General features: G+C 36.5%; 1 protein-coding gene across 16 annotated transcripts in view; it reads left to right on the top strand.

The window, feature by feature from the left end:
- MBNL1 (muscleblind like splicing regulator 1) overlaps positions 1-15,452 on the top strand; it is a 202,158-nt gene that overhangs the window by 176,730 nt on the left and 9,976 nt on the right. For 9 of the 16 annotated variants that reach the window (XM_067737485.1, XM_067737479.1, XM_067737482.1 and 6 more), the window contains 4 exons: positions 5,354-5,611; positions 6,780-6,833; positions 7,707-7,860; positions 15,417-15,452. In XM_067737485.1, coding sequence (XP_067593586.1) covers positions 5,354-5,611; positions 6,780-6,833; positions 7,707-7,860; positions 15,417-15,452 — 502 coding nt within the window. The remainder of the gene's footprint in view (positions 1-5,353; positions 5,612-6,779; positions 6,834-7,706; positions 7,861-15,416) is intronic. The other 7 variants (XM_067737477.1, XM_067737471.1, XM_067737476.1 and 4 more) reach the window with 3 other exon arrangements.

Raw genomic sequence — 15,452 nt, 5'->3', positions numbered from 1 at the left:
TCTCTGAGGTAGCTAAAGTAGATGTCTTTTTCTTCAGTTTTTAAAAAATGAGGTTCAGGTAGACCAAATTTGTACAATTATCAAATAACAGACTGAAACTAGATATCGCATCATCAGATATTTATCTTGGGAATGTAATTTTACCAACAATTAACTAAGATCATTTCCCCTAATCACCAGAATTTTAAGATGTGGATATTTGAATTCGTTTTGAGTTGAAAACTCAGGTAATTTCTTTGTATTAGATTGTATATTCATGACCTGTAATGCTTTGGGTTCTTTGATAAAATTGAATATCCAGTATTTCTTTTTTAAAGTGTTGTGTTAGCTCAAACTTAATAAAGTCCATGATGCTTACTGTTGAACAACGGGTATGTATGTGTCTTTGAATAAGCTCCTTAATATTGGTCATTAGGTTTAAATTGACTTCCCAGAGTATTAAAGTACCCTGAGATGGGCTTCCCTGGTGGCGCAGTGGTTGAGAGTCCGCCTGCCGATGCAGGGGACACAGGTTCGTGCCCCAGTCAGGGAAGATCCCACATGCCGCGGAGCGGCTGGGCCCGTGAGCCATGGCCGCTGAGCCTGCACGTCCGGAGCCTGTGCTCCGCAACGGGAGAGGCTACAACAGTGAGAGGCCCATGTACGGCAAAAAAAAAAAAAGTACCCGAGAGTCCCTCTTCCCTGTTACAGTTAGCCCTCTCTTCCTGCTTTGAATGTTAGTCTCTAAAGATGACTAACTATGTTAAGCACAAAACATAGAATGTCTCTTAAAGAACATGCAAATGGCTGTTTAGTTTTGAATAAGTTCATCCATTGACCTTAATTTCCTTAGACTCTCAAGCCTTAACTTGCAGAGTAATGATGAATTTAATACTACTTATACAACCTATTATTATTTTGACCATTTTGAAATATGTTTGTCATGTTTATAGAAATTGAGATCGAATAACAACTGTTTAATCAGATTTGTATAGTGTGTTTTAAGCTATCTGTACATTATCTTATTCAGTATTCATGATTCCAGAGCTAGTAAATATAAACACTAGATAGAACTGAAAATTTCTGATTTCAAACTCTTCTCTTTCCACCCTACTACTGCTATTTAATTAACCAAAGAAGGTTTATGTAGAATTAATTTAGATTTCCTTGGGAAGTTTTTCTGATTGCTTTTTCTTTTGATTATTTAAAGTTTATATGCCAAAGGTGTTTTTCTGGAAATGGAATTTTCAGTGAATATTTTTATTGAAATGACGGTTTTTACTGTAAAAGCAACCTCTTATCCATTTTGTATGAAAGTTTCCAAAACTTACCTGATTTCCAAAGCAAATCCTGCCTTAATACTTTTTTTTTTAATCGAGTATAGTTGATTTACAGTGTTGTGTTAGTTTCAGGTGTACAGCAAAGTGAATCAGTTATATGTATACATATATCCACTCATTTTTAGATTCTTTTCCCATATAGGCCATTACAGAGTATTGAGTAGAGTTCCCTGTGCTATACAGTAGGTCCTTATTAATTATCTATTTTATATATAGTAGTGTGTATAGGTCAACTGCCTTAATACTTATAGTACATATAAGTACTTATACTTACAAACATTCTTTTTGATTGAAGCACATTATGTGTTTAGCTAATATCAATAGATGGAATTATTTTCATCTAGGTTTGAAAACCACTTACCAAACTGTAAAAAGTACTTATATATGTTGACCCACTAATGCCATTTCTGCACATTTATCCTTAGAGAATGATTTTTTAAAGAGTGTGGTCATGAATATACTCTTTGCAACATTATTTGTAATATGGGAATATTGGAAATAATCTAGATGTTCTCTGAAAGAGTTACCTATATTATACACATCTGTTTTATGGAATTTGATGCAGCCAGCAAAAATGATGACTCTGGACACTATTAAGTAAAACAAACAAACAAAAAGCTTATGCTACATTGTTGAGCAAAAACAGATCACCAAGTAATAGCCATACTATAGTTACAACTATTTGAAAAATATGATCGTGCAGAAGATTGGATGAGAATAGAAAAAAGAGCCATAATGTTGTTAGGATTTTCAAATCCTAATTTTATCTTCTTTGTTCCAAATTCTCTGTATGGTAAATTGTGCGACTTCTTATCCTGATTTGAATTATAAGGTTCGATTTGTTGAAATTTTGTCTGTCAACTATAATTTGGTAACACAATACTACAACTAAGAGATTTCTTTTGGGGAAGCAACACAGTCTAAAGTTTGCTTGAGTTTATCAGGCCAAACCCATATTCAGCAGTCAAGGGATAGATCCCATTTTATTGATGGTCATTAGTAGAGAAAAATCTGTTTGAAAAGCTTTGGGAAGTTTGTTCTGTTCAGATAGGTACCCAGCAATCCACATATACATGCAAAGCTTGGCGAACTTCTCTAGCCCCTCTAGCCTTGTAGCTCTCACCAGTACAAGTTTTCACAAGAGATTTTCAGTTTCTTCTCTATTTTTTTCAAAGGCAAGAATAATAGGAGAACAGCTATTTCAGTATATTTCTTCTGTTCCATTTCTCTTGTCAGGAGGAACCTTAAGTTGGAAAAAAAAAATAAAACAGTCAAAAATGTATATCATGCAGAAACAGTTACCTAAGTTCTTGGAACATCAGAAAAGGCTGAATTTAGGAACAAAATTCTGAGCTAACTGCTAGTTATCAGCTCTGCTTAAACGTTTTTTAGAATTCTCCCCCAGCTGCAAGGCAGTAAAGAGTACAAAACTGTAATAAACCAATTATTAACCTATACAAACCACACTGACACATGCATAAAGCAAACGGAGAGGGACGAGAAGGGGTCTTAGAATGATCATCTTTATGCAACCTGATTTTAAGCTCACATCCCTGAAAATAAAAAGAACATTGAGATGGACAGAGAAATAAAAAAGTCAAGATCAGCCTGGCACTCAGCACTGGCATAATTGTTTTTGAAAAATTGCAAATCTTTGATTTTGATAGTGATTCAAGATCCTACAGATAGACTGCCTTCAGATCTTCTTTCTTGTCAGTGTGGCAAAGAGTGAGAGAAATTGGAAAACAGAGTGTTGGTTCAGCTGCTGCCAGTTTCTCTGCGAGCATATTCGAGAAAGCAGGAATTACTGAAGAGCTAACAGCAGTAGTGTCCGAACACAGATGGTTTCCTATTGGATGAGGCTGCATTGACACAGATTTGTTTAAACAGAAAAGCAACTTTTTTGTTTATGCTGTAGTATAAGTTTAGCATAATTTTGCATACATACGTGAAGAGTTTTTATCCTCATTTAAGTGTTCCTCTCTTCCTATTTTGATGAGCCTAATTTAGTAAGTGGGGATTTGTGGTGTAGAAAGCCGCACAGCTGACTCCAGTCCTCAGTGAGAGTGGAGGACAATAGTTGTGGATAACAGCTTTACCACTTTTGCTTTTCAAATTATAAACTCCTGGATATCCTTGTTTTCTTTTGTTCAAGAAGATAAATGCAATGATAAAAAAAAAAAAAGGATCTTCTGTAACTTCCTAAGTCATCTTTGTATTCCTAATATCTCTCAGAGTGTCTGGCACAGAGTAGTTATTTAATAATTTTTAAAAATTACATAAATTGAGGTGATGAATAGAGTTGGCTCATTGCTATGTGGAATGCAATGCTTTAGCTAGCTTGAGGTTTCCAAATGGTGCAAGATGTCGTTTATAATGCTATTTTTAAGATATACCACGATACAAATTATAGAGACCTTTTTAAAAGGAAGCACTTTCCTCAATAATGGGATATGGATGTAAAAGGGGGAAATGCCTAGAATTAAATGTGATCATTTCATGTTTTTAAATCCAAGAAAATCTTTGTTTTTTTAAATCACAATGGGGTTCCCCCCCCTTTTTTCCCCTTGATGAATTCCAAAATTGAGTGTTCAGGGTCTGCATTCGCTCAGTTTGTAAAAAGATTTGTGAAAAACAAAACGGAAACATCCTTGAAGCATGAAGTAAGAGCATAAAAATATAAGGACATTCTGTGTTTAGATGGCCCTCTTGTGGTAAAAAGGTCAAACTATTCTGACTGAAGACAGCGCCGGCAACCTCTTGATTAGAGCAAGCACCATGACAAACTTTAATAGTAAGAGTCAAAATCGAGCAGATGAATGAAAAATAACCCATTTTCACCTTTCCCCAGGGACCCCATCCAAAATTAATAGATATAAAACAAACAGTAGGGCTTCCCTGGTGGCGCAGTGGTTGAGAGTCTGCCTGCCGATGCAGAGGACGCAGGTTCGTGCCCCGGTCAGGGAAGATCCCACATGCTGCGGAGCGGCCGGGCCCGTGAGCCAAGGCCGCTGAGCCTGCACGTCCGGAGCCTGTGCTCCGCAACGAGAGAGGCCGCAACAGTGAGAGGCCCGTGTACCGCAAAAAAAAATAAATAAACAGTAACAAAAACTAATCTTTTTCCATCTGCTTTTTATAGCTACCAGGTAAATCTCTAATGATCAAAAACTTAGCTCTTCGAAACATTTTATGAAAAAGCTATCATTTTACTTTTTACACTTTCTTAAATAATTTCTGATTAGCATAAAAGTTGCAAAAATAGAACCAAGAGTTCCTGCCTATCCTTCACCCTGCTTACCTAAATATTGACAGCTTACATAGCCATGTTACCACTCACAAAACCAGAAAATTAGCCTTGATAAGCTGCTATTATCCGATCTACAGACCTCAATCAGATTTCACCAGTTGTCCTACCAACCTCCTTTCTCTGACTCCAGGATCATTCAGTCTGTGACAGTGTCTCAATCTTTCTTTGTCTTTCATGACCTTGACACTTTGGAAGAGTACTGATCAGTCATTTTGTAAAACATCCTACCATTTTAGTTTGTCTGATGTTTCCTCATGATTAAATAAATTCAGGTTACGCGTTCTCAGCAGTAATACAACAAATGTAATGTATCCTTTTTTCAGTGCATCATATCAGTAGGTACATGATGTCATTATGTCTTTATTACTGGTGATATTAACTTTGATTGTTTGATTAAAGCGGTGTCTCCAGGGTTCTTCACTATATAAAGTTACTGTTTTCCCCCTTGGTAATGAATAAGTATATCAACATAATTTAAATTAGATATTTTACCATAATTAGTATCATAAATGTGTTTTCTTTCTCATGGACATTTTACTGAAATAGGATTATAATTTGTATACCGAACTAAGAATGTTTTCAAGTTATTTTGTGGTTCCTTTGCAAATTATCTTTTCCCCTTTCATTTGTTGGCTTCTATCACCAGTCTTGCACTTTAAGTTAAAATCTTCGGAAAGTTTCTACTTGTCCATGTTGACTGACCCCTGTGCACTTAATGACCCCGTAGGTATGTCGAGAGTACCAGCGTGGCAATTGCAACAGAGGAGAAAACGATTGTCGGTTTGCCCATCCTGCTGACAGCACAATGATTGACACCAATGACAACACAGTCACCGTGTGTATGGATTACATCAAAGGGAGATGCTCTAGGGAAAAGTGCAAATACTTTCATCCTCCCGCACACCTGCAAGCCAAGATCAAGGCTGCCCAATACCAGGTCAACCAGGCTGCTGCAGCACAGGCTGCAGCCACCGCAGCTGCCATGGTGAGTTAGAGACCTCAGATCAATCCTCGTTAACAGTCAAAAAAGCAAAGTGAACAGCTATATCTGACGACAAGCTATTCATTTATTAACCTTTTTAAAAAAAATTTTTGCTTAAGATATGTTTGTTCAGGTATCCCAGACAATACATAATGAAGTTACCATTCAGAGAAGTGAGAGTAACTCCTCAAATGGTTCAGATTGCTCCTTCCCTCGGCCTAGCTCTTAATACTGTGTCTTATTCTGGATATAGGGTTTCTGAAATTTCTGCTTCGTACAGAACACCTGTCTCCTTTTCGGTTTAACGATCCTGCCATTTCGGTCCTCTTATTTCTGTGTGCCACCTAATCAGCCATCGTTTTCCTTCGGTGTGTTCCTTTGCACATCAAGGCTCTTCTCTACATTATCTTGCTTTTAACCATAAGAGAATCTGGAACTATTTAGGAGAATTGCTTCAACAAAATTGTTTTTAGGATTAGCTACAAGATTTTGAACAGTTTGCTATCTAGATAATCTTAAGCACTATTGTGGCATAAACAGAACTGTAAAACTAGAGAAGCTTGCCTATGCCATTACGTAGAAAGGAGAAAGCAGTACTCAAGGAGGAGTTAGAAATTGGATCATTTAGAACAGATACCTATACACTTAAGGTAAATTTTAATGTGATCTAATAGCTGATTTTAATGAGTCCATTTTTGTTCTTTGCTTAGCTGTTGTAATGTTGTCCTTTTTTTTTACATAAATATATGACGTAATCTTTAAAATATTCATAAAAAACACTGTGTGGTATTTCATAGCACAGTAAAATAATCACGAGAGAGGTCTTTTCTGTGTTTGTTTATGGATACTTGAGCAAAAATACAGAAGGCAGACTCTCTCCTCCTCTCTTCCTTTCACTCTTTTTTTTTTTCTGTTAGAGTATCTTGTTTGTAATTAACTACAAAGAGGAGTTATCCTCCCAATAACAACTCAGTAGTGCCTTTATTGTGCATGCTTAGTCTTGTTATTCGTTGTATATGGCATTCCGATGATTTGTTTTTTTATTTGTTTTTTCTCACCTACCCAAAAATGCACTGCTGCCCCCATGATGCACCTCTGCTTGCTGTTTATGTTAATGCGCTTGAACCCCACTGGCCCATTGCCATCATGTGCTCGCTGCCTGCTAATTAAGACTCAGTCGGCTGTCAAATCACTGAAGCGACCCCTCGAGGCAACCTTTGACCTGGTACTATGACCTTTCACCTTTTAGCTTGGCATGTAGCTTTATTGTAGATACAAGTTTTTTTTTTTATCTATTTAAAAATATATATTCCTTTTTCTGTTATAAAGTTGTAAAGTACAATGAAAAACTGAGTGTGGTTTCCTGACAAAATTAGCGGAAAGACCGTAATACAAGTCCCTGGACGGATATCATACAATGAAAGATTCCGAAAGCCCAGCAGTCCACATTCAGTTTAACTACATTGTAGAATATTCTAATGGAATACTTGAAGGACATTAAAAATGTATTTTTGGACTGTATATTTATGTACCTGTTTGGTTAGCATGGCTTTAGTGATAGAATTATTGACTTTTTAATATTTCTAGTTCAGTGTTTTAAGAAAAAAAAAAACTTGCATGCTCTGGGACATGTGCATGTTTAGGTAGACATGGGGGGAGGGGCAGAGTGGGACTGATTTTTATTTTACCTGTTTCGGTCACTCCGTACAATTAACTATTAACATTGCTTATACTTGTCAGTCCTCATGGAGCTCGCAGTGCAGCTTTTCTTCTTTTCCCAAATCAATGGCTTCTCCCAGAAAGCCTGAAGCATTATGGGACTTAAAACACTTTAACACATTATAACATGTGCTCTCATACTAGTGGGTTTTTCCCCCCGCCCCCAAGACAAAAATAATGCTTCCTTTAAAGCTTTTATCTTGCTTTTTTTTTTTCCCTTTAAATTTTTGTTTATTGGATGTTTTTTTCCCCTTGGGTAGTTAAGTGCTCTGCTGCTTGCTTGCTCATGCTTCCTAACAATTTTAGCCCTCAACTGATTTTTCTTTTTTCTTTTTCTCTTTTTACTGGTATTTGTTTTTTATACTCATTCACTAAACAGGGAATTCCTCAAGCTGTACTTCCCCCATTACCAAAGAGGCCTGCTCTTGAAAAAACCAACGGTGCCACCGCAGTCTTTAACACTGGTATTTTCCAATACCAACAGGCTCTAGCCAACATGCAGTTACAACAGCATACAGCATTTCTCCCACCAGGTAAGGGGTTTGAGTTTATTAATAAATGAATCTGATGATCCCTGTAGAGTGCTACTGCTAGAGCAGATAAGCCACACCCCCAGTTGTTTTTAGCCATAGAGCAGGTGGAAGGTAAGATGGAAACTTGTCTGAGGTATCTCCTATGGTTTTCCTAAAAAACTAAGAATTTTAGCTTAATGAAAGATGGATTAGACATCATTGATGTTTTATATATTTATTTTTGTTTGTGTAATTTGGAATTGAAATAGAGTTCTTTTCTTTTTTTTTCCTCTTTCCTCTACACCGTTATATGTCTGTCAAGCTATTTTATGACCCTTTCCTGCTGTAAGACCCCTTTGCCTTCATGATTCCATAGAGTTCATTTGAATTATATGAAATGACACTTTTCAGTTTTGATTTTATTTTTCAGCCTTTTTGTTTTCAAGGTGGAGAATAAAAAACTGACTTTGTGTTCCAGAGCTCTTAAAAAGTGCTCTTATCAGTACCAATCAGTATATATCACTTAAAATTGTTGCTCCTGAGCTAATATTGAAGTAGCCCTAAGTGCCCAGTGAAGTTTACATTTATTGTTGAGTTATACATTTGTGGTTTCAGTTGATTACAACTTGGTCAAATAAATATACTCTAGAACTATACACAAAGATATATAATTTAAAAACATAAATAATCAGAAAATTAGTTATCTAGAAATTCATTATTTTTGCTCACTCATCATTTACTTCAGAAAAATACATATTACACTTCTTGTAATCTGGAATTCAACTAACCAGAGACTCTAATCTTATTTTCCTCTTTACCTCTTAATCTTTCTAAAAAATTACCATGTGTTAAGAGATTTATTTAATACAATAATTTTATTAATTAAATTGATAAATTTATGACTAGATGTGTATGTCAGAGATCCAGCCCCATTAGTATATTATACTATGTTAACAGTATTTACAGGGCATTACGTTCAAAATGCCATGAGGGAATGTGATAATTTGTTTTTGAATAATGAGAATAAATTATAGTCACATTAGTTTTTACTGCTAAGCACAACTTTATATACAGCGCATCTTTGAAAACTAGCCATCCCTATGTAGAATATGTAGTAACTTTCAATGAACTAGAATATTCCACTAATTGAAATAGCCTGTCCTAGAACCACAGATAAAATGATATTTACTCATGAAATAGTGTCTATCAAGTTGCAGTGTGTCCATTTTAGAACAGAAATTAAATCATGTTGATCTGTGGGGTATTTGTTGCATTCTGAGGGAAAAGTCTCATTTGTTTTAAGTTTTAATAAGATTAAAAAATTTCTTCTCAACGTATACAGTTTTTCAGAGATTTCCAGAAATGGATCTTTTTGCTTTAGTATAAATTGCCACGCCCCTGGATTTATGCTGTCTCCAACAGATAATCTATCAATTTTTCTATAGTCAGATCAGTAGACAAAGTTTCAAGGGATTCAAACAAAGTTTCAAAGTTTCAAGTAGGTAACTGCCATAATCTCTTTGAAGAAATTTAAAATTATTTTTGTCAGTTTATTTCATTGAATAAAACCTTACTACTAGAAATGACAGTTTCCCTATTTAAAAATCTAAAAATAAAAACAAATCTAACTTCTTCCATAAATTATTTAAAGAAACCTAAAATAATCTGTTTTATCAAATGGGTTTTGCATCAGTTTCTCCAAAAACATTCAAATGACTGAAGATTTTTCTAAATAAGTATAATCATTAATTGCATGATATGCATGACTCTGACTTATGACAATAGTCTCTCCCTGGAATGGTTTTTAGTCTGTGGATAGGATAGAGCAAAAGATGATTAGGTAAGGTCAAGTCAGAGAAAAACAATAAATACCTTCATAAGTCAGAATCATACTTATCTCTCTGTTCTAGAAACTAAGCATTGTTAATTTAAATAAAGTGTGCCACAATATATTGAGATATGCTGAAATTTTTAAGATGCATTTGCATTTTTATGATGAATTTGCATCAGAAATATTCTGTTCTTGATATTTGTAGTCAACACGCTATGAAATTTTTGCAATAGTAATATCAAATAAGAGTTATTTGTAACCCAGTTTTAAAGAGCTTAAGCTTCAGGTTAACCTTTATTAGTCACATAATCAGAAGTAAGTACTGCCTCCATCATTCCTTAAAAATATTTTCATTGTCGGGACTTTCCCTGGCGGTCCAGTGGTTTGTACTCCACGCTTCCACTGCAGGGGGCACAGGTTCGATCCCTAGTCAGGGAACTGAGATCCTGCATGCCTCGCATTGCGCAGCCAAAAATAAAATTTTCATTGTCATATGTACCTGCGTGCCAGTATGGCATTAAGAAGTTAAAATGGATAGCCCATTTATACTTCTGCCAAACCACTTGATCAGACAACCAGAACGGAAAGAAATCTAAGGCAGAGAATATGAAACCCAAATGCCTTCAGGGCCAGGCAGGAAACGTGAATAAGTGAGCAAGAAATAAAGTAGGAGCTGTGGGGTCTGGGAGGCACTGGAGAGCACAGGCCCAGTCTAAAGGGGTTGGTCGATGTTCAGACTTAGCCCTTTGCTGCCTTAGAGGATTGTCTGCCTAGTGGGTATGGTGCACTGCACAGTACCCTTTGTGGTTCCATGTACGTCAGAGTCTTCGTGAACAAGGGGTGGTTGTGTCTGTTCCTCCCAGGGTTGGTTGTATACAAACTTGTGCAACCTAATGCAGCGGCCCTGGTGTCCAGTGTTGCCAGATCTTATGATTTTTTTTCCAGATATTCTGGACATTTGGAGGTTCATATGTGAAATCTCTCAATTTTGAAATATTTTCAACTCATTTAAGTTTTTAAATATACTTTGAGAACTACAGAAAATCCATCCTACCACAAATTCATATGTCATCTTATGTATAACGCCTGGGAGAAAAAGTCATTTTCCAAAGTCTAGGTTATCCTGCAGACATATAGAAGAATTATATGATCAGAGCATCCTATCTAACCACAGTATTATAATTTGGAAGTTATAGTCTGAAGACTTTATTGGAACTGATTAGAAAAAGGAAGTCATTTATTTTTTGCAGTTTAGAGTTTTAGAGCTCTGTAGTCTGTTGCTTCAATCGTAACTTCAGGGACACGCAGGTCTATTTCATTGAAGTTACAAAGAAGCATGGTTGGCTAAATCTTTAGAGCAGGTAACTCTGTATACAGAGTAAGTTGCTAGCAAAAGATCAGGGTTCAGTGGCAAACCAGCTAGCTAGCTAAGAAAAATTAGTATATACCGTAACTTTTAAGAACAAACTGGGACTTACGTGGCCTGTACCCATCTATCCATCATCCATCCGTGTATGCATTCATCTATCCATTTATCCATCCATCCTTCTAACCATCTATCTATTCTTCTCTCTCACCCTACCTCCTTCCCTTCCTCTCTTTCTTCTGTTCCTTCCCTGTTTTCCATCCACCTATCCGTCTACTTATCCATTCGTCCATTCACCCATCTTTCCATTCATTCAATCAACCCCATCCCACTGCATCTCCCTGCCACCCACCCCAAGAAAGTTTTCTGGCCTTTTGTTTTTACACCGTCCATCTCACTTAAAGATAAATACAAGTAATTTGGATTAAGTTCACATTGAAGCTTTGGTGGTTTTTTTTTTTTAGATATATAGTCCTTTTTTTTTTAACCTTCACCCTTTAAAACTAAATTCACTATTTATACAGATTATGCATAACCTAGGGTCTACTTATGTTGTAGTTGTAAATTTCACCCCTGAAATTAGAGTGTGTAAGAAATAACGCTTTTATTTACATCAGATTTATTTTCCTGAACTGAAATTAAGTCCAATTCTAAACTCCAATTTCACTGTGTTGGATAGAAATATCAGGCGGCGTCACTGGGATTCCAGAACCCCATCCTCACATCTCCTCTTCTTTCTGTCGCTACTCAAATAGAGGTCCTGTGCAGTCCAATAGTCTCAGACAGGCTACCCATTCTCCATTCCTCAGTCAGCACTGGTCACTGCTGATGTCCTCAATGTCCATGTTTACAAAATCTCTTTTTTTTTTTTTTTTTTTCGGTATGCGGGCCTCTCACTGTTGTGGCCTCTCCCGTTGCGGAGCACAGGCTCCAGACGCGCAGGCTCAGCGGCCATGGCTCACGGTCCCAGCCGCTCCGCGGCATGTGGGATCTTCCTGGACCGGGGCATGAACCCGTGTCCCCTGCATCGGCAGGCGGACTCTCAACCACTGAGCCACCAGGGAAGCCCACAAGATCTCTTGAAGGCAGGTACTTCAGGGCTTCTATGCCTGCCTTGGGTACAAGCATCCTTGCCTGAGCCCCTTAGCCTCCCTCCCTTAGCAGCTCATTCCTTGGAAAGCCTGCTGCCTGCAGGGCTGCTGTGAAAGAACACGCCACATGCCTAACTACCCAGGGACGCTGCACACTGCCCGCCTCCTCTCCAGGGTCTGGAGGAACTTTTCTCTCTGCCCTCCTTCACAGTTTTTGCCTACGTGCGATCCTCAGAAGCACACCTCTCTTCTCTCCTCCTGGCATATTGCCCTCAGTCAGTTTAGGTTTATGATTTCAAAAGACCTAAAAATAAGTTTCCTGTAAACGGCTTCAGCTTCGCCATGCGTGGCAACACTACCAGAAATAAGGAAACAAAAGGCCAAGAACCTTTCCTGAGGGGTTGGAGTGAGAGGGGAGTTGCAGAGGGATGGGGTTGTTTTAACAGAAAGAATAGAAAACAAAGATTTCCAGCTTATCACTTTCATTATACTTAATGAAATTAATGCAGACGGTTTACTTGAAACTTAGCATAGTGATTACAAATCTGGTTTGGAAGTTTAAATACAGCTGTACCACAAGATATAATTTCCCTGCACTTTCATTTTTTTCATCTATAAAATGGGGATAATAGTAATTATTTCAGAGTTGTGTTTAAGTGAGTTCTAAACATATTTGATAAAAACATTTTCTTAAAGCACTTTTATAGACAAGTCTAAGAGTCTAGAATAAAGCCTGGAATGTAGTAAGCACTGAGTTTTATTTATTATTTCCCAGCTCAGTAGTGCAATAAAATAGAATTCAATTGATTGAATAGAAACAGAAATAAATTCTATGGAGCTGTTGCTTCTTTAGATATCAATTTTGAGAATAATTCAACTGATTGTGAACTTTTAGTTTGAAATGATGTAAATTATTTTTAGAAGACTTTAAATCAGCTTTATACTTCTATCATAATCTACCTAAATAGGCTTGAATTACCATATCTAAATTCAAACCTCCAACCAAATCTCCATTATAATTCTTTTTCTCTCTACTTCCTTCCTTTCTCCTTGAACTGATTTTACCTACACATACGTCTCATTTGTAACTTACCTTCCTAGTAATTTTTTCTGCACCTTCATACAGATCAATTTAAAATTTTAATATGAATATCATGTAATTAAAGTGTTGCATTCCTCAGAAACACACCATTCTGCTCTGCAAATACCTTTGTAGGGGAAATTCGAAATTGACAAATACATTCACTTAAATGTTGCCTTGTGCGGAAAACTGAAGTAAAAAATTTTAATTGGCTACTTGTACAATCATTATTAATAAATCAACCCATCTGATGTAAAGATGGATATTATGGTCATTTCAAAAGTGATTTTTTGTTTTTGGTAAGTGGGTCCTACAGCATTATGTCTTCATATTCGTGAGTTATTGCACCCTGGCTAGTATTTTCATTGCTGCCTTATGTTTATTTGCTGCAAATCCCTCTCAAAACTGTGTGCATTGGTTATAATGTTAATGAGGAAGATAACTCAAACTGAAATGCAAATCATAAATGCTTTAGAGTTTTAGAGAGATAGGGTAAATTTAACTCATTTTCAGCATGTGCAGCCTCAATTATGCATGGGATGAAATGCAATAGGCAAATTGCAGCATAATAATAAATAATAAATTTAAAACCTATAACCTGTACAGTATTTAAAACGACTGTTTATCAAATTGCACATTATTCTTTTTCATTCATCTTTTCATCCTCTCTTTCTCAGTCTTCCCACCCCACTATTATAGGATAATGATTTCATAAGATCTAGAGTATTAAATTTTGCTTGCTCTACTGTCTCAAATTACCGTCTTTGTTATTACTGGTTTGTTTTTGTTGTCTTTCACAAGTCTTTGACTCAGTAGTGGTAGCAAATGACAGAGATCTTCAAGCGTCTTAAATAATGCCTATCAATGTAATAGTACTCCACCTGAGAGGATGCCTCCCTAGCTCCATTACCTAGTTTAATCACTGATCATTGTGCCCACCGTCTAATTGTGATAACAGTCTAATTGCAGCTGTTACAAGGATGCCAGTTAAGTAATCTGTGCTTCTCAATGGCAGCTTTGTTTTATAGGGCCATCTCTGACGAGACGAAATTGGCAGATACTTTTCTAACAAATGTTCATCCCAGATGCTGCTAGTATTTAAATAGGATGCACCAAGATTCAGATAGAAACATAAAATCATTTGATATTTTAAAACCTAGAAGTCTAAACTAATCTCATAGAAAGAACAGTAATTCAGTATGTGGGAAAGGGCCCTGTACTTGGTAAAACAAGTTAGATTTTTCAATGTTTATACGTCAAAGAGAACAGGGACTATATACGTAATATTTATTTTAACGTCATGGTGGCGCCATTGTGAACATCAGTGCTAACACCCCATATGCGATGTATATATCTTCGTTATCTCCCATTCAGGGTTTTTACTGAAATCTAATCAACCGTTTTTTGGATGTGAAATTTTGTAGAACACTTGCTAGTCCAAGAAGTCCTGAGGGTCTAAACCAGCAGTGAAAACCAGTCAGTTTTCCCAGATACCTACTAAGTAAACCAGTTCGAGACTTATACGAAAGTATATCCCATCTCAATGTTTTCCTTACATTTAAATTCCCAACTAAGGCAATGCAGAAGTTCACTTTCGCTTTATGCATAATTTATTGCTTGGTACCCCTCCAAATAAAATTCCTGTATGAATGATCACAACCCCTTCCATGCCTGTGTTGTTGTCGCTACAGTGAACAGGGAAATAAATAAGACCAAAGGAATGAAAATGAATGTTTTGGTTTCATTACATTGTTAAGTCAGTTTTGTGCGTTGAATTATTTAGCATCTTAATAATAAATTTCCCTAATGATTTAACATGTGCTCAGTTCATAGGTTAAAGTCAGAAATAGCAAAGCTACCAGATGGCTAGTAACCAGATTAAAACAAAACAAACTGCAGTATTATTTTTAAAAGAATTAAGCAGGTTTCAATTTTTTTCAAAATACTTTTATTTGTAGGCAGCAATTAGGAGAAACAACGTGTACCAGCACACAGTTAAACTGGCTTTTATTCTTCACTTGAGACTAGTTCTAATTGATCACTATGCTATTGTATGATTTGATTGTGCTGACAGTTACATGCCACTGTTCCCATAATAACAATTTTTCTTCTTTGTTCAAATGAATTTCCTAATTACACGTGTGATGGGATGTTTTAATTCTTTTCCCTTTTCAAATCCACCTTCCTGTTGCAATGCATGATGGGCAGGCTCAATATTGTGCATGACACCCGCTACAAGTGTTG

The sequence above is a fragment of the Pseudorca crassidens genome, chromosome 5 (assembly GCF_039906515.1).
Source record: "Pseudorca crassidens isolate mPseCra1 chromosome 5, mPseCra1.hap1, whole genome shotgun sequence".
Taxonomy (NCBI): Eukaryota; Metazoa; Chordata; class Mammalia; order Artiodactyla; family Delphinidae; genus Pseudorca; species Pseudorca crassidens.
The sequence above is the reverse complement of the archived record's forward strand: the minus strand, read 5'-3'. Positions and strand labels throughout refer to the sequence as shown.